Genomic DNA, 23,025 nt, shown 5'->3' with positions numbered 1-23,025 from the left:
ATTCAAAGTATACTTCTCCTTATGATAATTACTGCCCTTCTGACATACATCTTGTTCTTGCTTTCTCAAGAGACACCTTTTAACTGGCTGTCACAATCTCCGTACAATCAGCATGAACCCCTTGGGATGTAGTGCTCAACAGTACATCCCACTTATAAAGCAGCTGCTTCATCTTGATGTTATTCTTTGTCAAAAGCTACCACAACACTTGTCCATTTCAAACAAGCACGCTCTTCCAACCACCGTGTTTATAGCTCACTCTGGACATGTACTCTCAGCTACGTCACTTCCTTCCCTGCTCTGTCACTTCCTTCCCTGCTCTTATACATCTGAGCTATTATACTTTTTGAACTGTCCACGCCCTAATTAGGCTCCCCTGGGAAACGCTGACCAAAACGATGGTTCCTACTCTGTCACTTGATTCTGGGGTGAATAGGGATTTACAGATTTAATCAGGGGTGAAACTTTCACTGGCGACGGGGGACATGTCCCCACCATATTCTGAAATTGCACCCCCCCAGTTTTATCATTGGAATGTAATAAAACGAGACAGAGATGTGCTTTAGGACCATGCAGACGCCTCTGAGCAGGCGGGCTGTTTGGAGTGTTTATCCAACTGGATTAAAAAAATAATAATAATAATTTTGTCCCTCCCTCTTCTAAAACCAAAACTGCGCCCCTGGATTTAATTCACATTATATGGGCAACAACTGAATTGTATTTTGTCCAGAGTACCAGACAAACTCTGATTGATGCGCCATTTGATACATTTACAATTTCGTTTTGAAACATTAAAATGAGTAGCATTGCAGTATACCTGTGTCACTCTAACAACGTTTCCATTCAGGCAATAAATCAAAGCAGTCATTTGCGTTTTACAACTGTATGTATATTATTAACATGCAAGAGACGTATACTTATACAAGAGGCACACACTTGTGCATGCATCTATTGTAATAATGTTAATAAAACTCGCATCCTTTTTATTATAGTAACACTATTTGCGAAGTTGCATCTGCATGCCATTCGGGGAATAAAACTGGTGGGTGATAATTAAGGTAGCAAACTTCCTGGAGCTGCTGCCTGCAACAAATAGGGGGTGGGTGAAACAAAAGTATATAATGTAAGAAGTCTCAGAGTCGTCATTTTAAAGTTATGTCCGCGAGTCAAGTCGATTCTCTTGAGTTTTAAATGTTGAGGAAATCAATCACCCAATGTCTGGAGCCACTAGTACCGGTGGGGTGCACCTCAGTCTACCGCGGCGACGGGATGGCATACCAGGCCAGAAAGCGGCCTAGTGTCATGTATAGCTAGCTAACTTGCTGAATGACTTTAGTCAACAAACGTCGTTGGCGTACATGATATGGCAATTGAAAATGTATGTATTCAAATTGTTCGCTAACTAGTTAGCCAATCGTCGACTTTTTAGGTAACGTTAGTAAACTGCCTTAGCTAGTTAACTAGCTACAGTAGCTTGCTCAGTTAGCTACCAGCTGGCTGTGTATGATTGTACTGAGCTGGCTATCTAGCCAGCTAACACAGTGTATGAGCTCCAGTTTTTAAAGTTGATTTATTTCCGCGTTAGGTCCGCCAGTGTCTTGGCAAGTTATGTCATGCAATATTAGTTTTTTTTGCTGTTTCTTCGAATGCGCGTGTTATGCATGTTTTAGCTATTTATTTATTTGATTTCAGAACATCTTGGTGTTAATGAGTAACGTTAGTTAGCTAGTTAGCAATGTCTTCCGCCGATATGCTCGAAACTCCACCTGGATATCCCTTTGAAGAAATAGATTATGTGGATATTGAAGTTGAGGAGGTAAGTAGCTAAAAAGCTATATATCAACAACATTCCATTTGATTGGCACGTGTGGGGTCGTCCTCTTATGTGAGTGGCATGACCATATACATTAAAACCAGGTCCTGACGCTGAAGTTGCCTCAATGCTTTATCTCAATCGTCATACTCGCTAGTTCTACCATGCAAGGAATGTTTGTTTATTCTGGTTTTGAAAAGCTTGGTAATTAAACATGACCATTAACTATGTCACTATAGCTATGCCATTCATCAATGATTTTGCCCAAGCCATAGACATGATACAGAATGGTCAGTTAGCTAACTACCAATGTTCCAAATCGATTTGGCAGTGCTTGTTTTGATTATGTAGCGAGTTAGTTAGTTGCAGTTTCCCACAGGTGGGCCCTGACTGCGCACATACTGTGATTGATATGCTGGATTGTGTAATGGAACTTGCCCACAAAAAAATAACTACAGTGTTGGCTAGGCCTAATATATCCAGGTGGAAAGTGGATTTAGGATTGTCATGATTATAAGGGATTAATAACAATGCATCCAACACACTTTGCTTATGTTGTCTACCTCTTCTCTTTCAGGTTGTGGGGAGAGGCGCTTTTGGTGTTGTCTGCAAGGCCAAATGGAAAGGCAAAGACGTCGCAATCAAGACAATCGAGAGTGAATCTGAAAGGAAAGCATTCATAGTTGAGGTACTGTCCTATTATACTGGGCTACAAGTAGAGATGTTCTGCAAAGTGGTGACAGTGCTGTTTATTACAACTAAAGGAAACCAATCTTGATTGTGTTGCCTTCTCTTCCCTCCCTAGCTGCGGCAACTTTCACGTGTGAATCACCCCAACATTGTGAAGCTGTATGGCTCATGCAATAATCCAGTAAATCAGCTTTTAAACACTCCAATATTTCAGTGTGTTGTAGCCTATGGTTTTGCCAGTTGTTGTTGTAAATACCTTAGAACAGTACGTTGTTAGCCTTCTGTTATTCTTGCCTAATGCTAATTTTCCCGCCTAGGTCTGCCTGGTGATGGAATATGCTGAAGGGGGGTCCCTGTACAATGGTGGGTCTCTGGGCGATTATGTAGGATGGCCTTCTGCACTACCACAATAGACTTGGCCATTTGCATGGCTTGCAAATTAGTGCAACCAACACATGCCATGACATACCAAACAAGTGGAAATATTGCAGTCAATTTGTCATTAACTCCAATACCCACATGCAAACTATTCTCTTAATATGCCCACTATTGGCATGATTCCTTAAATAGACCACTATCACATTGGCCAGTCCTTGCACAGTGAACTGCAAGTGGAGTATCAGAGTTAGGAAGTGTAAATGGCCCTTTCCCTGCACAAGCACTTTACCCCCTTGTCTCCTGTTATCCCTCTGAATCTCTATCAAATTAATATTTTAGGATCATTCAAGTTGACGTTCTTAGTTGTGGTTGTCAAAACTTTGAATATTTGAAACTAACTTTGATGTTATTCGATGGTTATTTGTGTATTTGAATGGTGTATACCTACTCTCTTACCTCTTTGTATGACATGTCTGTAAGAGTGTGTTCTGTGCAGTGGTGTAAAAATTATTTAAAGTAATACTTAAGTAGTTTTGGGGGTATCTTTACTGTTTATATTTTTGACTCCATTACATTCCTAAAGAAAATAATGTACTTTTTAATCAATACATTTCCCTGACACCCAAAAGTACTCGTTACATTTTGAATGGTGATAGGAAAATGGTCAAATTCACGCACTTATCGAGAGAACATTACTAACACTACTGCCTCTGATCTGGCGGACTCACTGAACACAAATTATTTGTTTGTACATGATGTCTGAGTGTTGGATTGTGCCCCTGGCTATCAGTAAAAAAAGAAATAAGGAAACCTGTCCCTTCTGGTTTTTACACTGCTGTTTATTATCTATGCATAGTCACTTTACCCATACCTACATGTACAAATTACCTCGACTAACCTGCACCCCCACACATTGACCTTGTTCCGGTAACCCTAGTATATAGTGTGACTCACTCACCTGAGTAATTTTCTATTTATTTTTACTCAAGTATGACAATTGGGTACTTTTTCCACCACTGGTTTTGTGAATGAGTGTTTGCATTGGTTTCGAGGTCTCTGTGGAGATATGTGTGGTGCATGTGTTCTGTGTTTATTTGGAGCTCTCTGTGGTAGTGACACTGTTCTCTGTCCACAGTTCTGCATGGTGCTGAACCTCTCCCATGTTACACTGCCTCCCATGCCATGAGCTGGTGTTTTCAGTGTTCCCAAGGGGTCGCCTATCTCCATGGCATGAAACCAAAGGCTCTCATTCACAGGGACCTCAAACCGCCCAAGTATGCTCCTCCCCACCTCCTCACTCTCTGTTGTCTCTTGTTTCACTGCCCATAAAGTGGCCGCCACTCAAGGTTTAATTTGTTAGTTGTGTGTTCTAGCCTATGTTATACTATGCAATAGCGTGAAATGCGTTATCTGACTTTATAAAACCAAAAGAGCATAACTTTTTTCATCCTCTAGTCAGTCCTCTGTTATGATAGACCAATGTTTGTTAATTTTTTAAATTCTGGCTTCAGTAGTGAGGCCTTAGTGTTTTCATAGTATGCCTCTGACTGAATTGCTTAGAGTAGCTGTACTGGGTCCAGAGGTTATTTATTGGGATCTGACAGGGGAAAAAGTCCCTGGCAGTTGCAGGGCACTGTGGGAATGACCAGCTGGTCCATTTCCTAGAAACCTGTCCAGAATTTACTCGCTGGGAAGAAATGGGTCAGGCCTGTCGACCACTGGCTGAACTCACAGGCTACATCCCAAATGGCACCCTATTCCCTTTATAGCACACTGCTTTTGACCAGGGCTCATATGTAGTTAATAGGGTCCTATTTGGTGCTGTTAACCTAACCTTCACGTCCTTTGTGTTACACAGTGGGTGCTGACAGAATGTTTGTATGGTTGTAGTTATTTTCTGCAGGGGATTTGACTTCTCCCCCCCCTTGTATGTTTACAAGTAAGAATCTTACTTGATGTATTTCCTTTTTCAGAGTTTTTTATGATTCGAAATGTTTACCTTGAATCGAAAGTGGATTTATGAAGCGTTTGTAACCCAGTAGGACCTCAGCAGCCTCTGGTAGTTACCCTCAAGTAGTCTCACACCTCACCAACCGCTGAAGTTCACGTCTAGCATTTGAGTAGATCTTTGTTTCCCTGTTTGTTTCAGCCTGCTCCTTGTTGCCGGTGGCACCGTGCTGAAGATATGTGACTTTGGGACTGCGTGCGACATTCAGACCCACATGACCAACAACAAGGGAAGTGCAGCTTGGATGGCACCTGAGGTGTTTGAAGGCAAGCATGAGCTGCATGGGGAGCTTTTGAAACACATGTAAAAGAGATGTCTGTCCGGCCTCTGTCTTAGCACACCTCTGAGAACAAGGGCTTTCTATCTAAACAGGTGTAGCCTTTCACGACTGCTTTCACCTAGAGTTCATTGATTGTCGGCGTTTAAGTGATACTACTGTTAAGACCAGTGTGTTTTATAGTGGAAGTCTAGTGGTGGAAGTGCTCATTAATTGTAATAGTGCTCCCCTTTCGATTTGTCACTCACTTGATCACTGGAAGGCACAGCAAACACGTAGACGCCATTTCTCAAAGCAGGATTTTTATCCAACTTTTGTTAGTATTTTCTTAATTTACAGTCATTCATATCTTGAGTGGTATGCATGATTACTGCACACAGACTTTTAGGTGAATGCAGTGTTTCACTGTTAAATTAAACGACTTAAACCAGATATAAAGTATGTAGAGAAATGGCACTATATATTTTAAAAATAAGATCATCTTTAAGAACTACCAAATAAAAACTAAGACAGTCAGGGAGAATCTAAAATTCCCAATGATTTTGTTATGTTTGAGTCACTCGGATAGCATAAGCCATGGCAAAATGTGTAGAATTGCAGGAAACTAGCTTTTAAACAGCAACATTTTTTCTCTATGCTAACTTTGCCACCGCTGCTGGAAAAAAATCCTTGGGGAAAAAACTGGAATGGAAGGAAACGTTTCATCCTTGAGAGAATGTAGCGTTTGAGTCTATGCTCTCGGGTGGTCGCCTAATGTACTTTGTTTTACAAAACACATTGAGGCGGTCAGGAGGAAACACATGAGGTAGTCATTATCTTGTTTGTTGAGGGAGTAACATGACTCCATGCAATTAAGCACCTCACATTTGCCCCCAGAATGACCTCCTTAAAGCTAATTTGCATCACAGGGAGAAATGTTTTCAAAAGGCCTAAGCAGCACATCAACTTTAAGTCTGAGTCCCAAATGACACTATTCCTTTATATAGCGCACTACTATTGTCCAGAGCCCTGCCCTGGTCAGAAATAGTGCACTAAATAGGGAATAGAGTGTCATTTGGGATACAGCCCATAACATGTGTGTGAAGAGCAGTTTAATTCTGCAGTAATGGCCACAGTAATTATGCATCTCCGGAGAAGCCCTGAAGTAAAATTGCCTCCTTATTTTCATCGCATTTGTGGTCTAAAGGTGCAGACCAAATAAAGGCTTCCTGTGCTTTACCATAAACATCCCCTCCCTCAACACTCCTCACTTAACTGTGCCTCAGAGAATTACCTTTCATCAGTCAATCAGAGCTATGTCAAGCCCATCATTTTTTTCCCCCATCTGAAAGGCCCTGAGTGGAGCTCTTTCTCTCCTCTGTGTTTTCAGGCAGCAATTACAGTGAGAAGTGTGATGTGTTCAGCTGGGGAATCATTCTCTGGGAGGTGATCACGCGTCGGAAGCCCTTTGACGAGATCGGTGGGCCAGCCTTCCGCATCATGTGGGCGGTGCACAACGGTGAGTTCAAGTGGTGGGGATGGAGGTTGGGGAGGTGAATTCGTTCATGATGGTGCTGACATGTCAATCGCCCTGGTGTTTCAGAGCCAGGTCCCCAGTGAGACCTGCTGAGAGATTAAATGAGTTACGAGGCTGACGATGAAGAGCAATTAAAAGACACTCGCCTGTGAGGCGCTCCCCGCGGTTTCTTCCGTCACACACAGAGTGATGGCGCAGAATGCAAACGAAACACTGACTGTCTGAGAGCAGGAGCACACCTGGGGCCACGACACTGCTGCTGCGCCCGTTTCTCTGACACGTTAGCAGAGCCTCCACAGCAGGGGCTGTCATTTGCAAGTGTTCTTCGTGTTTTGTACTGAACTGAACTTTCTGGAACGTCCTCATGTGAAAAGATTTGAGTTTCCATACGTTTTACTGTGACTGTTTTGTGATTGTTTGTATTCGTAGAGATGAAATATTGATCTAATCTGTCCTTATCTGTTTGTGTTGATGGTGTTCAGGCACCCGGCCACCGCTCATCAAGAGCCTTCCCAAGCCCATCGAGAGCCTGATGACCCGCTGCTGGTCCAAAGACCCCTCCCAGAGGCCCTCCATGGAGGAGATAGTCAAGATCATGACCCATCTTATGAGGGTAAAGACCCTCCTAGACACACACTCATACTCATAGAGATGCATTAAATGAAAGATTGCCTGGCCAAGATGGCCATCCTGCAGTCATTGACCGCCACAATGTCCATTCCAGTGTTCTTTTTAATTCTATGCCGACACTAACCCTGGATGCATGCAGGACTCTTTCCGTAGTGTCCTGTTCTCAGACTGCTTATCTACCGGTCAGTGTTGGTAATCTTACATTCTGTCAACCTCTTTTCCAGTGCTTCCCAGGATCTGATGAACCCTTGCAATACCCTTACCAGTATTCAGATGAAGGACAGAGTAACTCTGCCTCCAGCACAGGTATTTTACTGAGTAATGTTGCTCCTATGCTGCTGATTGGGTTATTATTGAGATGCAGGGCTCCCTTGCAAAAGAGACCTTGGTCTCAAAGGACCTCCCTGCTACAATTAAAGGTTAAATAAATAAATAGAAATCTATGTCCTTGAAATGATGGAAGCTTTTATTACCTGCACTATAGTTTTACCTTCATGACACATCATTGACGTAATGTGGCAATATCTCTGTTGTCTCACTACCTCTCCATTGGGTATTATAGGTTCCTATGTGGATTGCACTAGCAGCAAGAGTGACACAAACATGGAGCATGTGGACTCTCAGGGGAGCAACGACACAATCAAGATCAAACCTCAGTTTGCACATCAGTTCAGGCCAAAGGTAAGGCGGCAAGCTGTACTGTACATTGCTAGCCATTTCTACCACAACAAATAAACTGGAACAATTTACTTTGTCAAGTGACTAGAAAGAAAAGGTAGACAAATTAAGGCAATTACGTTTGTGTTGATGTAAACAAAACGATTTACACAAGCCTCGTATGAAAGTAATCATGGTCATTTTGAAGTAACCATCAGTACTCTAGCCCGTAAGTGACCTAAGTGAATATTAGTCAAATGTACAGTAGCCCAACAATATCTGTTTTGTCTGTGCTCTCCAGGGAGACCCATTGCGGAGCCTGCCTCTGTCCAGAGGGGGCAGTGTTGAGAGCCTGTCGGGGCGAACCCACAGCCTGGTGGCCTCCGAGAGCAAAAGAATGAGCGCAGACCTGTCAGAGCTGGAGCACAGGGTGCCTTTCGCTCCTGCAGGTAACGTCAGGATCTACAACCTACATACCCCACAATGGATTATGCAAGAGGACAGGTATAGGTCTACATGTTTTCGTAACACATACCACACACACTGCTGTAGAGTATGGAGATCAGTGTTGCGGGTAACAATGTAAAATTTTGCGGTAATGATTAATATGACGGAGTTACCGTTCCAATTTGAGTAATAATATTACAGTTACTGATCAAATAAATGGGTATTTACTTTATTCCCTTCCTATTACAGTTATTGATCCTCATAAATATGAGTGATTTTATTCCCTCTTGGCGTAATGTAAAAAATATAATGAATTTGTCTTCTCACCAAGTTCCTGTTTATACACACACACTTTTAATAAATGTTTTAGTGAGGGAGATGAAAAATGGCAGAAGCATCTAAGACATTGACTTTTTCAGCATGGTAGTGCGCCCATTACTTTGATTTGGTAGGACAAAATGACAATATAACTGTAAAATGTCAGCAGGGCCCAAGCGAGAAACACACGTCACCACTGCTAGAAACACTACGTCCAATCTCTTGAAGCACCTGCAAAGGCAACACGCCAACACAAAACTCTTAGTGGAAGACCCCTCCCCCCCGAGACCTGACCACTGCTGCTGAAGATTACTGTCGTCCAGTGTTCCCCAACTGGCAGCCCTGGTTTTAGTTGGCCTTGAGTTTTCTGAGCTAAAATAAACAATATAAAATATATATATGGTGCCTTCAGAAAGTATTCATACCACTTTGCTGATTCCACATTTTGTTGTGTTGCAGCCTGATTTCAAATGGATTAAACAGATTTTTACACACACTACCCCATAATGGCAAAGTGAAAATGTGTTTTTAGAAATAAAATTGTTGCTAATTAAATACTGAAATATCTCATATCTCATTAGAAATAGTTGTATACCCCTCCCCAGATACAGTGCCTTGCGAAAGTATTCGGCCCCCTTGAACTTTGCGACCTTTTTCCACATTTCAGGCTTCAAACAAAAAGATATAAAACTGTATTTTTTGTGAAGAATCAACAACAAGTGGGACACAATCATGAAGTGGAACGACATTTATTGGATATTTCAAACTTTTTTAACAAATCAAAAACTGAAAAATTGGGCGTGCAAAATTATTCAGCCCCCTTAAGTTAATACTTTGTAGCGCCACCTTTTGCTGCGATTACAGCTGTAAGTCGCTTGGGGTATGTCTATCAGTTTTGCACATCGAGAGACTGATTTTTTTTCTCCCATTCCTCCTTGCAAAACAGCTCGAGCTCAGTGAGGTTGGATGGAGAGCATTTGTGAACAGCAGTTTTCAGTTCTTTCAACAGATTCTCGATTGGATTCAGATCTGGACTTTGACTTGGCCATTCTAACACCTGGATATGTTTATTTTTGAACCATTCCATTGTAGATTTTGCTTTATGTTTTGGATCATTGTCTTGTTGGAAGACAAATCTCCGTCCCAGTCTCAGGTCTTTTGCAGACTCCATCAGGTTTTCTTCCAGAATGGTCCTGTATTTGGCTCCATCCATCTTCCCATCAATTTTAACCATCTTCCCTGTCCCTGCTGAAGAAAAGCAGGCCCAAACCATGATGCTGCCACCACCATGTTTGACAGTGGGGATGGTGTGTTCAGGGTGATGAGCTGTGTTGCTTTCACGCCAAACATAACGTTTTGCATTGTTGCCAAAAAGTTCAATTTTGGTTTCATCTGACAAGAGCACCTTCTTCCACATGTTTGGTGTGTCTCCCAGGTGGCTTGTGGCAAACTTTAAACGACACTTTTTATGGATATCTCTAAGAAATGGCTTTCCTCTTGCCACTTCCATAAAGGCCAGATTTGTGCAATATACGACTGATTGTTGTCCTATGGACAGAGTGTCCCACCTCAGCTGTAGATCTCTGCAGTTCATCCAGAGTGATCATGGGCCTCTTGGCTGCATCTCTGATCAGTCTTCTCCTTGTATGAGCTGAAAGTTTAGAGGGACGGCCAGGTCTTGGTAGATTTGCAGTGGTCTGATACTCCTTCCATTTCAATATTATCGCTTGCACAGTGCTCCTTGGGATGTTTAAAGCTTGGGAAATCTTTTTGTATCCAAATCCGGCTTTAAACTTCTTCACAACAGTATCTCAGACCTGCCTGGTGTGTTCCTTGTTCTTCATGATGCTCTCTGCGCTTTTAACGGACCTCTGAGACTATCACAGTGCAGGTGCATTTATACGGAGACTTGGTTGCACACAGGTGGATTGTATTTATCATCATTAGTCATTTAGGTCAACATTGGATCATTCAGAGATCCTCACTGAACTTCTGGAGAGAGTTTGCTGCACTGAAAGTAAAGGGGCTGAATAATTTTGCACACCCAATTTTTCAGTTTTTGATTGTGTCCCACTTGTTGTTGATTCTTCACAAAAAAATACAGTTTTATATCTTTATGTGTGAAGCCTGAAATGTGGCAAAAGGTCGCGAAGTTCAAGGGGGCTGAATACTTTCGCAAGGCACTGTATATGCCTCGTCACAATTCTATCTCTGAGATCAACAGCCAGTTCCTTGGACTTTCTGCTTTGACACTGTCAACTGTGGGACCTTTATCTAGACAGATGTGTTTCCTTCCAAATCATGTCCAAACAATTGAATTGGCCACAGGTGGACTCCAATCAAGTTCTAGTGACATCTCAAAGATAATCAAAGGATATTGGATGCACCTGAGCTCAATTTGGAGTTTCATAGCAAAGGGTTGTGAATACTTATGTAAATGGAAATTCTGTATTTCCTTTTCAATACATTTGCTAAAATTTCTAAACATGTTCATTATGAGGTATTGTGTGTGGATGGGTCAGAAAAAAATATTGAATTCGGGCTGTAACGCAACAATGTGGATTAGGTCAAGGGGTATGAATACTTTCTGAAAGCACTTGCTCAGTACCAGTCAAAAGTTTGGACACGCCAACTCATTCAAGGTTTTTTCTTTATTTTTACTATTTTCTACATTGTAGAACAACAGTGGTGACATCAAAACTACAAAATAACACATGGAATCATGTAGTAACCAAAAACGTGTTAAACAAATGTCAGAGATTCTTCAAAGTAACCATCCTTTGCCATGATGACAGCTTTGCACACTCTTGGCATTTCTCTCAACCAGCTTCACCTGGTATGCTTTTACAACCGTCTTGAAGGAGTTCCTACAAATGCTGAGCACTAGTCGGCTGTTTTTTTTCCTACACTCTGCGGTCCAACTCATCCCAAACCATCTCAATTGGGTTGAGGTCGGGTGATTGTGGAGGCCAGGTCATCCATCACTTTCCTTGGTTAAATAGCCCTTACACTGCACAAACCAGATGGGATGACGGTATCGTTGCAGGATGCTTTGGTAGCCATGTGGGTTAAATGTGCCTTAAATTCTAAATAAATCACAGACATTGTCCCCAGCAAAGCGCCATCACGCCACCTCCTTCATGCATCACGGTGGGAACCACACATGTGGGGATAAATCTGTTCACCTACTCTGCTTCTCACAAACACATTGCTTGTGCTTCTTGGCCCAAGCAAGTCTCTTCTTATTTGTGACATTTAGTAATGGTTTCTTTGTAGCAATTCGACCACGAAGGCCTGATTCACACAGTCTCCTCTGAACAGTTGATGTTGAGATGTGCCTCTTACTTGAACTCTGAAGCGTTTATTTGGGCTGCAATTTCAGAGGTAACTTTGGGTCTTCCTTTCCTGTGGTGGTCCTCATGAGAGCCAGTCATCTTACCGCTTGATGGTTTTTCCGACTGCAACTTTTCTGGATGGACTGACCTTCATGTCCTAAAGTAATTGATGGACTGTCGTTTCTCTTTGCTTATTTGAGCTGTTCTTGCCATAATATGGACTTGGTCTATTTTACCAAATAGGGTTATCTTCTGTATACATCACCTACCTTGTCACAACACAACTGATTGGCTCAAATGCATTAAGAAGGAAAGAAATTCCGCAAATGAACTTTTAACAGGGCATGAAACTGGTTGAGAGAATGCCAAGAGTGTGCAAAGCTGTCATCAAGGCAAAGGGTGGCTACTTTGAAGAATTTCAAATCTAAAATATATTTTGATTTGTTTAACACCTTTTTGGTTACTACATGATTCCATATGTGTTCATAGTTTTGATGTCCTCACTATTATTCTACAATGTCGGAAATGGTCAAATAAAGAAAAACCCTTGAATGAGTAGGTGTGTCTAAACCTTTGACTGGTACTGTGTGTGTGTCTGTGTCATCAAGTTATACAGAATAGGTTTATCTGTTCACAAGTATTCCCACGCATAATATTGAGACGTGATCGTATATAAATGTAAGCAAGGTTTGAAATGATTGTTTTAGTCAAATATTTGATATGTTTGGGCTTCTTGCGGTTAGTTTGACGATCCCTGCTTTAGGCCTATCTCATCCAAACAAACAAGACTTGATTTGAATCGTTCTGGAGGAACGAACGTGTAGCTGGGTATGTAGTTGAGGAAATGCTGCCCTTATCGACAATATAATCTGTCATTATTGGGCTACTTTTTTACTTTAAAATGTAACCTTTATTTAACTAGGCAAGCCAGTTAAGAACAAATTCTTATTTACAATGATGGCTTACCCCGGACGATGCTGGGCCAATTGTGCGCTGCCCTGTGGGACTCCCAATCACGGCCAAGATGTGATACAGCCTGGATTTGAACCAGTGACTGTAGTGACGCCTCTTGCACTGAGGTGCAGTGCCTTAGACCGTGCTTTAGGCCTACATTGTTTACATTGAGTGAGGACACACAACGTTTTTGAGGGTGTAATGCAAAAGTAATATAACAAGTAGTGGAACTAATTACTTTCCCCAGGGAGTAATAAGTCAAGTAATTTGTTATTGTTAAAAGATGTAATGGGTAATATATTAAAAACATTTTAATTATGACCCCAACACTGATGGAGATACAAATTCTGTAACATTGAAGTTGGCCAGGCAACGATCTAGTCCTCAGATGTACATATGAATATGCAAATGTTTTACATAAACTGCCCATGGCATTCTGTAAGAGCTCGATAGATACATGCATACATACAGTAATCTTACATCAGCTACTGAAGTGGGTTTCATCCCAATACGAGAGATGGAGAAATGTCTATGCCGTTAGAAGCGACTATCATGTCTCCCTCTCCGTCAAACTGCATGCCTCACCCCTCATATAAGCGCCTCCATATGCCCCCCGGCACTGGTGCCAATCATCTCCCCTCCCTCACACAGATCGGCGGCTGAGAGGAGGTCTTGTATTCATCATCAGCCCTGTCATGTTTAAATGTTAAGCTTTGGAGGCAGTCAAATACTGTTTGGCATGAAAAAGCTATAATTAAGTCTCTTGTCAGGGTTTTCCCTCATGCTTTCTTTCCAGCTTTCTTTTGAGAATGTTTTTGCGATGTCAATTATTTTCAACGTTCCATGTGTTATTGTTGTCAATGGTATATCATCTGAATAATAATCATGTATTTAGCTTTAATCTGTATATCCTCAAAGCTCTTCAATAGTTAAATCAAGTATGCTGTAGTTACTGTGTATAAATCAAATGTTCTATATTTATATTACAATCTTCAGAGCCATCTATATGATTTGATCATCTTTTCTAAGTGCATTCATAGTAAATATTCCTATTAGTACATTCAAACTGCTTGCTACGTGTAGCTGAATGCCTAACATGTCTGTGCTCAGACTTCCCATGCTGGGCCTAAATCCGCATCGCTAGCACTGTGATGTCGAACCAATCGACTAACCACAGGACGCATGCTTCCCATGCAATGTGCATGTACTTTTGTGCTCTGCATGCCAGTAGAGTCCAGAGAGGAGTGAGGGGGAGAGGGCACCGTCCGACATGTATCCTCCAGCTCTGGGCCCTCTCTTTCTCTGCATGCATGTGTACGCCAGCTGTGTGTGTGTATGTGTATCTGTTGCAGCACGTCCCCAGTATAAACGAGGCCACCGTAAAACGGCGTCATTTGGCACCATTCTGGACGTTCCCAAGATCGTCTTCACAGGTACCAGTGCGGACCACCAGGCTACCTGGTGCCCTGGGTGTAGCTGGCTTGACTGAACTGAATCAGCGGGTTCCTCTGTTTGCTCTTGGCTCTGACACTGCTGTTCCTGTAGTGTCTGTTACTCCAGGTATCACAGGCTACAAGGGTCACTGGCCCCTGAAGGGGCCAACTGGCCAAACACCTTAGACTTTGTCTTTGCATTTTCCGTTTGAATTGAAATATGGGGATATTAAAAAAACGAAATATTCCCCAATCTAAATAAGTCATTATTTTATGAATGATGATAAACCTGGAGTAACACAGAGTTCTCTTTCCTCTCTTGTCTTTTGTGGTTTTGACAAGATGTTTAAAGGGGGCATGAGTTAACATGGTGGCCTTATTGGAGTTTCACCCTCTAGTCACAAGGTGCTGATGGAGCCATTTTCAATTCACATAGATCCATCTTTTAATCTATCTAATCCAGATTCATGGATGAATCCAGACTTGAGTTAGCCTGGTGCAAAACTAATAGAATAGACTCTTGATTTAGGGGCACAGACCGGTTATCTAATCAGCATATTTGCAATCTGAGGGGGGGGGGTGAAATTGGTGTGATGATAAGATGCATAACTCATGGTCCTGTTTGTCTCTCAGATGTCATTCTGGTTTTACTGCAGGCAAGGAGGGAGTAAATCAGTTGGCTTGGTTGCTAGCTCCCCTCTCAGCTCGTCCCCTCTCAGCTCGTCCTTGTCTCTCATGCGTAGAGGACGTCTGTTAAAAGCTCTGCGAATATATCTTTTTTTTTTTTTTTTGCTTCTTTACATCCATTAACTTTGTAAAAGTCATTTTGATTAATTTCCCTCACATTGTGGGTCACACAGCTATTATTACCATCCGATATAAGGATGAAAGAAATGGGGACAGCAGCACTGGATATCGCAGGCCTTTTCTATTTAGGAAGTAGGAGCTGTAAGACATGTTGAAAGAGTAGTTAATTAAACCGAGTGACTAAGGGAGAGGGCTGACGTAAGGGGATATTAAAGGTATGACAGGGTTGTTATCACTGTATGTGGCACACCTGGGTGTCACTCATTCCTACAGTTCATTTGACACCAGTCTCTATTTAGTAGCTCAATTAGTACGAAGCGTTACTTGATTTTTTTTTTTTTTAGTTTGTTGACGTTTTGGATTGGCATTCTAATTCAAATGTCTTCAGTTTTGTATCGTAGTAAGCTGGAACTTAAAATGGCTCTAGTCGCAAAGTATTATTTTTTTACACACGACACGACAACAACAGGACCTTATTCTGATGTATAGGCCCTAGAGCAACAATCACTGCAGTGACAGTGTCTCTGCCTGTGTGTCTATTGGTTTAAACGTGTTGTGCTATAGATATATCCTACTTTGGAAAGGTAGAGTTAAAATGGTAAGACCATTAGACTAGTACTTAGACCTACTGTACCAGAAAATAGACAGAGGGGCAATTGCCCCCATCGCTGTTCCCTGTAGTGCCACATTTCACAAACCTACATTCCTGGTAGTTTTAGATGTTAGGTTCCATAGTTGTTGTTTTATATATAAAAATCCTGATATTTCAGGTGTTGGCAAGTATTTCAAATTACTTCAATTGTCCCAAATCTAATATTTTAATAGTTACCATTATTGTTTCCCACATTGCAGTAGTTCAAGTGGTATTGTATGGATCTCTGAGATTGACAGCAAGGAGTGTGCGGAGGGTAAAAAGACCACAATGCTCTCATTGTCAGATCATTTCCAGCAGCTCGATATTCCAACAGTAAGACGTGACTCTGAAGCCATTGTTCAAAGTTCTCCGGCAGAGATGGAACTAATAATATCTTCAACTGCCAGATGGCTGGAATTTCTCCTGTTATTCTGAAGATGCCAGGCAGGTCAGAGCCAGCCTCAGGTTTACCTTGGCTGGGGATTAATGAGGAAGACTAAAGGACAGGGCCAGGCCTGCTTGTCTTGTCTGAGACCCTGCAATGTGCTGTGAGCCCTGAAATAGCCTAGTTCCCCCATCACCAGCCCCACCAACCCAAACAAGCAGATCTGCACAAACACGTGACACAGTGAGGCTTACCTATTCATGTGGTACAGTAGGTGTGGTCTGCAATGGGGTTATGGCATTAGTGGTGTTTGTCTGCGCGTGTGTTGTGCCGTGTTAGTGTAAAGGTTGGGGGGTTGGGGGGGATGATAACTGCTGCTCTATGGTCATTTCATGGCCATGCCATAGCACATGTTGACAGGCCAGGGAGTCGGGGGTTAAATCTGTGCAGCTGTCCTGGCTCTGTGGATTGGACCCCCCCCCCCTCATCCCTCACCACAGACAACAGACAAGTCCCCCTGGAACTGTCTCTGGGTCTCGCTCATGCCCCCCCCCCCCTCCATTTCTTCTCTATCTCTCCCTTTCGATCCATCCTTTCCACAGCCTCCTGTGAGGCGCAGAGGCGTAGATCTGTACAGGACCTCCCGGGGATCGGCACAGAGTCCAGCCAGGTAAGATGCTCTGCAGTAGAACAGGGCCTGGGTTGTCGAGTGTAGCACCGTACAAGAAGCCTTTCAGAAGCCTTTCATTTGTTTTCCTTTTCAGAGTGGTATAGTATCTTCTCTCCCTTCTGTGGATTGTTTTGCATTTTGACTGATCACGCCTATCATGTTTTGCTTGCTCTCGGAGGATTTGATACATGCTCGGTCAAACAAGGTGTCCCATGGGGGGGAAATGCTACAGGATGTGATGGAGAATACTGTTTGATATGTCACTTTTGAGAAGATCGAGATATTCCAGGTGTAGAAAGAACATTGCCCCCCCCCCCCCCCTACGGACAACCTTCAAATAAGACCCTACGTCCTTGCATTCCTAAACGTTGATTCTACAGTATATTTTGTTAAAAGGCACACCTCTCCCTGTGCAGAGCTATGCAGTAGCGAAGTTCACTGAGTTTAGTAAGAAACTAGACTTTGGACCCGGGTTTGTTTATTTTTGTGTTCTTATACCTTTTTGTGAATTAAGAAAGAATATTTATGAATTCCCAATAGTGTGACAGAGATTGTGGTTCCTCTTAGACCTTGTTTTTCACCCTTTATACTTGACACTTTTTACTTAACAAACTATGCATTGTAAAACAGGCTCAGGATTTTCATGTGGGTTTCTGTTGCCGTAGTCATTGTTGACTTTGCTTGAGTGTCAGATGTTGTATGTGCCATGGACAAAAACAAAAGGGCCATTTCTTCTATGATTGGCTGTGTGAGTGATTGATAGTGTTGTTGGCCTGTTACAGGGGCTGTATGAGTGATTGACTGTGTTATGGTCCTGTTACAGGGGAGTAGGAACAGCAGCAGGTCCTCCAGTCCCAGTGTGAGGATGGTGCCGCCTGATAAGACCAGCAGCCGAGGGTACAGCTTCTCTCCCGATGACCCCACAGGTATAGTAGTCTACCTCTGTCACTCAAACATGCTCATCTCACTGTCTACAGCTGCTTCTACAGATGGAGCTGGAAGGAGTTTGGTACATGTACTAATAATAATTTGATGAGCAAATTCACTCATACTGCCCATGTTCCTTACTGTATTATCCTATATTGATGCTGGTGCTCAACTTGTTGCTAAATGTAAGATCCAAAGACATTGTATCCCATTCCCTTTGTGCTGTTGAGAGACGAAAAAGTGAAGGTTGGCGTTTAGAACCAGTTTGATTGAATGAAGTCAGCGTCTCGTGTTGGTTGTGTCACCCTCTCACAACCCTGAGTGCTGTAATGGCATCAATGTCATTGTGGATGGGGGCGTAAATCACTTGAGCAGGTTCTGCAGACATTACGTAATCCTCATCAATGATTTAAGGCGCTGTCACACGGAGCCTGAGAGGGGCGGGGACACTGACACAGGTCTATTTCTGTTGAAGGACTTCTGGTGTCTATTGATAACTGTGTGCCTGCCCAGTCGACTCATCTTGCACCGCCTGGGCCTGTGCTGGTGTCACTGTCAGACCAAAAACAAACACAAGTCTTGCTCTCTCCTGCCCAGATACCAACGGCTCAGACAACTCCATTCCCATGGCATATCTCACTCTGGACCACCAGCTGCAGGTAGGGTTCCATTTCATACCGGACCTCCCCCGACCTCGTCCTGCGAATGTTAAGCATTATTTTATGCCACAAAACAGCTTGATCCCACTCCCATCCCATTCAAGTGTTTGTGTGACCTGTCAAAATTGGCCTCGCGATTGGCCATTTGACAAACTCTTGATTCTTTTTCTTTTGTCGATTGCTCTATTTTGTGTTTGATTTCAAATGTTGAGGTTTTCCCTCTCAACGATGTTTTCAAGGACACTGCAAATTGACTGTATTAACTCAATTAGTGCAGGGATTACTTCTGTTGTCACAGTGAGAAAATGATGCTATCCCAAAAGCGGAATGTCTTTATAAATACCCACCGGCTACGGCGGTGAGCCATGTTGTGTATTTTTACAAGCTCAGACGGTTCTGAGAGCTGATAGAAATACATTTTGCAACACATCTAACTGGCTATAAGCTCCCTAGATCAATTAATGACAACATGCGTGGTTTATTTTCAGCCCCTCGCTCCTTGCCCAAACTCCAAAGAGTCCATGGCCGTGTTTGAGCAGCACTGTAAAATGGCCCAGGACTACCTGAAAGTGCAGACAGAAATCGCCTTACTGATCCAGAGAAGGTGAGTAGTGAACCCTTACTCTACCTCTCCATCTTGTAGGGCAAGCGTTCAGCCACTACCAAAGTGCTGCGATAATACGCTATTTGTTCATTCTGTGTTTTTTTTTTAAGGCTACTAATGTGGTACTGCAGTGTCTAATGTAATTAACTCATGTACTGTAAGCCCTGCTGAATGTGGCCAGACACATTTTTGATGTGATAAAAAAAAACATCTCCCGTTTTAAGGGGTGGGCTGTCTTGTGATAAACATAACAAGCAGCTCCATCGCATGTGTGGCACGTATTTAGACTTGGGCGTATGACTATGCAGAAGGCCACCCAAAGGCAATTACTGAATTTCGATGACAAATCCAAGGCAGGCAGGCCTTCTATGCCGTGGAAGTCGAGCGCAGTGGAACAACTGGCTGTGGCTAAAGAGCTCGGCTCATATTTCTAGACGATGACTTTAGCAAGGAAACTACCGTGTTTGTGGAGTCTGCGTTTTTCTCACACGGGCTATCCGATGCTTTGGTGCTCCTTTGCATCTCTCTCCAGCCTCTGTTGTGCTTATTGTGAAGTGCCCCTGTTCAAGCACAGCTGAGTAATTCACAATTATCGGAATAAAGGCCCAGTGTAGTCAAAAGCGTGATGTTACAGTCTTGTATACATTTCCACACGATGAGATGCAAATAATACTGTGATATGGTGAAAATGATGATCATGCCCTTTTTAGGATACGAGCTGTTTTGAAAAGACAAGCTGATATTTCAGCCTGTTTTGGTGGGATTTAGTTTCAGAGTTCCAGACCTCTCTGCCAATAACAGCTAGTTTTCTCTGCAATCAGAGTACTCTGACAGTGCTGAGTTAAATTCTTGCTTGAGAATGTGCGCTTTGCTGAGAAACTATATTTCTTTTAAATGAAAATTGTAACAAATAAACAATCACAGTAAGGTACTTGTTAACCAGAAATGATTTGATATTGAGACAAAAACGGCTGCATTTGGCCTTGTAAATGCAACCGTTTCAATGATTTTACCCAGTTACAGTTAATGTAAGGGAAAGTACATTTAATAAATTACTTAGGCCCTAATCTATGGATTTCACATGACTTGACAGGAGCGCAGCCATGGATGGAGCTAGGCCCACCCACTGGGGGAGCCTGGCCCAGCCAATCAGAATAAGAAAAAAGGCTTTATTAAAGACAGAAATACTTCTCAGTTTCATCAGCTGTCCGTGTGGCTGGTCTCAAAAAATGTATTGTTCTTTCTGTTTGCATTTGACCTTTTTCTCTTTTGCAATGTGCTTCTCCTTTTAGTTATTGTTATCTGATGTAAGCTGCCGCACTGCAATTCAGTTTTCCATATTGTAAACTGCTCAAGTCCACCATTGCGGCAGCTATATTTGTATGTGTAAATAAAACCAATTTATATCTCCAGGAAAGAGTTGATCGCTGAACTGGACCGAGACGAGAAGGACCAGCAGAACACGTCCCGCCTGGTCCAGGAGCACAAGAAGCTACTGGAGGAGAACAAGTCTCTGTCCACCTACTACCAGAAGTGCAAAAAGCAGCTGGAACTGATCCGTGCTCAGCAACAGAAGAGACAGGGCACCTCGTGATGGGCCACAAGCTGGCCACCACCTGGCTCGTGCTGCAGAGACACACAAACAAACTGTCCCCATGTCATATCCCCTGTTCTCCTCCCCTGCCTCTGCTCTTTCCTGGGTCACCTGTAGTCTAGTCTGAAACCCAGACCCTACCTGCAAAATAATTGACACTATCTCTCTCCTCCTTCTCCTCCCTCTGCCCCATGACAACTATGATCTCAATCTAGGTACCCACGCCTTCACCCTGTAGGTTCCAGTGAGTGGATCTCGTTTTACCTTGTACTGTAAAGAGACCTGTGTTTTACTGTGTACCTGCATGTTGCGTTATTGACACACCCTGCTGATAACATGGAACGGAATATTAGATGTGCACTCAATCAAGCTGTTATGGAATGTCTCTTGCACATCTTTACAGTACATTCTTTGATAGCAGGCCAAAACAATCAGCATGCATCTGCTCTCTCTGCCCATAAAGAGCTGGAGTCCTAAATTACCTGCTCTGGGTTTAGTGAACACACGGGACCGAGCGATGGGCTTCTAGGCCTCGATTGTCAGCCATCCTTTTAGTCTGGATGCGATGCTTCTTGAGGTGTGTGAGCGTAGTACAGTAACTGCTGCTGCTTCTTGGAGTATGTGAGTACAGTAACTGCTGAGCCTGATTGGAGAGGGAGGCCGGTGAGGGGTGTGAAATATGTTTGTCTCTATTGCTCTCAGGGCCACTCGGACCCTCCCCTAGGCTGCATGGTCAGTGTGTGTCCACCCCTCCTCCCACAGTCCAGTCCTCCCATTGGTTAGTTTTACCCTGACCTGTCCTCCTAACTGGCCAATGGCCATGTGTCCTTGAGAATGTGAAAAACAAAGACGGTCTAGACAAAAAGTGTGAATTATGTGCAGAAGTTGGTGTTTTAATGAATTATGACCAGAATCTATTTGACTAATCTTTGATCTCTAAATGTTGTTTTGTTACCCTTTAATGCAAAAATAGCCACCTTTAAAAAAAAAAAAAAAATTGGTGAGCACAATCCCTTGCAAAAGAAATCCACCACAACCTATCTGAATGTATGTTCTATTTATTTTACCGGGGGATGTATTTTAGATATGCCTTGCACATCCATGATGTCTTTGATAAAAAAAGAAAGGACTTGGCTTGTCACAAGTACCTGGATCGAAACATGGGTCGGCCCTCAAACAGAGATTAAATATAGTCTTCTTTCAACAACCACAAAAAGAAACACAAAAGACAGACTTATTTTCTCAACCTGTTTAATTGAAATAAACTATGTATGAGGTTCAAAGGGCAACATGTTTATCATGACTTAATTTTGTTTCCTTTTTGTTTGTTTTTTCCTATCCATTTTGGTGTTAGAGATTATACTTTTATCTGGTATGGGAATGCAGAGATGTACAAGAGGCCTATCCCTTGCCTATATGTTTTTAGTTCACATGTTGCCTTAGAATTTGATTGCTAGATTTTAAAGTATTTTACTTGTTTTCCGTTCCTTTATTGCGGGGTTCACTTGCGCCTCATTTGAATGTAATGGACAGTCAGTCAGTGAGAATGGTATGACTTTTGTTTTGAGGGAGAATTGTATATTATGCCAGTGGTTTACCAGGAGGCTGATTGTCTGGTCAAATGAATGATGTCAATAGGCTGCAAAAGAAATCATTATATCTCACTGCTTTTCCCAATTTAATAGAATGAATCCCAGTAGCTTTAAGTATCCGTGCAAGAAGAAAGTTGATTTAGAAATCTAAACTTACAATGATAATTGATCTTACTTTGAAATGTTGTCTTGCCGTTTTCATTTGACCAGACCTGCTGTTGCTGCTATACAGTCCTTCAAATGTTTTGCACAATCCTCTGGTTTTACTGATTTACATGTAACTAACCGTTTGGGTCTTGTACTTCAAAGTATATATTATGATGGTTTACAAGGGAAGTGACAAGTGAAATTGTGTAAGGGTTCATTTGCTGCAGTTATATCCCTAGTTTTTCCCTTTTCTTAAAGTTATATTCACTATCATTTTATTAACCATTACTGTATATAAAATGTTTAAGAACTATTGGGAACAGGTACAGTGCCTTCGGAAAGTATTCAGACCCCTTGACATTTTCACATTTTGTTTTGTCTTATTCTAAAATTAATTAAATATCTACACACAAAGCAAAACACATGATTTTAGACATTTTTGCAAATGTATTAAAAAATAAACTGAAATCACATTTTACATAAGTATTCAGACCCTTTACTCAGTACTGTGTTGAAGCAACTTTGGCAGCGATTACAGCCTTGAGTCTTG

General features: G+C 42.3%; 1 protein-coding gene across 9 annotated transcripts; it reads left to right on the top strand.

Annotated features, from left to right (window-relative positions):
- The first annotated feature begins 1,010 nt into the window (after positions 1-1,010).
- Positions 1,011-22,953, top strand: LOC123994996 (mitogen-activated protein kinase kinase kinase 7-like). Of its 9 annotated transcripts, XM_046298173.1 has the most exons (18): positions 1,020-1,378; positions 1,693-1,816; positions 2,391-2,501; positions 2,619-2,684; positions 2,821-2,866; positions 4,017-4,155; positions 5,031-5,155; positions 6,536-6,664; positions 7,165-7,295; positions 7,537-7,618; positions 7,875-7,993; positions 8,271-8,418; positions 14,376-14,456; positions 16,885-16,952; positions 17,776-17,878; positions 18,477-18,538; positions 19,027-19,142; positions 20,556-22,953. In XM_046298173.1, the coding sequence occupies exons 2-18, from the start codon at positions 1,736-1,738 to the stop codon at positions 20,734-20,736; spliced, it is 1,788 nt and encodes a 595-aa protein (XP_046154129.1). In that variant the 5' UTR covers positions 1,020-1,378; positions 1,693-1,735; the 3' UTR covers positions 20,737-22,953. The 9 variants fall into 9 exon arrangements, with proteins under 9 accessions (XP_046154133.1, XP_046154129.1, XP_046154131.1 ...); XM_046298177.1 differs by having other exon boundaries at positions 1,011-1,816; positions 18,355-18,538; positions 20,556-20,678; XM_046298175.1 differs by lacking the exon at positions 1,693-1,816.
- Positions 22,954-23,025: the final 72 nt, after the last annotated feature.

Source organism: Oncorhynchus gorbuscha, linkage group LG14, assembly GCF_021184085.1.
Source record: "Oncorhynchus gorbuscha isolate QuinsamMale2020 ecotype Even-year linkage group LG14, OgorEven_v1.0, whole genome shotgun sequence".
NCBI lineage: Eukaryota > Metazoa > Chordata > Actinopteri > Salmoniformes > Salmonidae > Oncorhynchus > Oncorhynchus gorbuscha.
The sequence above is the reverse complement of the archived record's forward strand: the minus strand, read 5'-3'. Positions and strand labels throughout refer to the sequence as shown.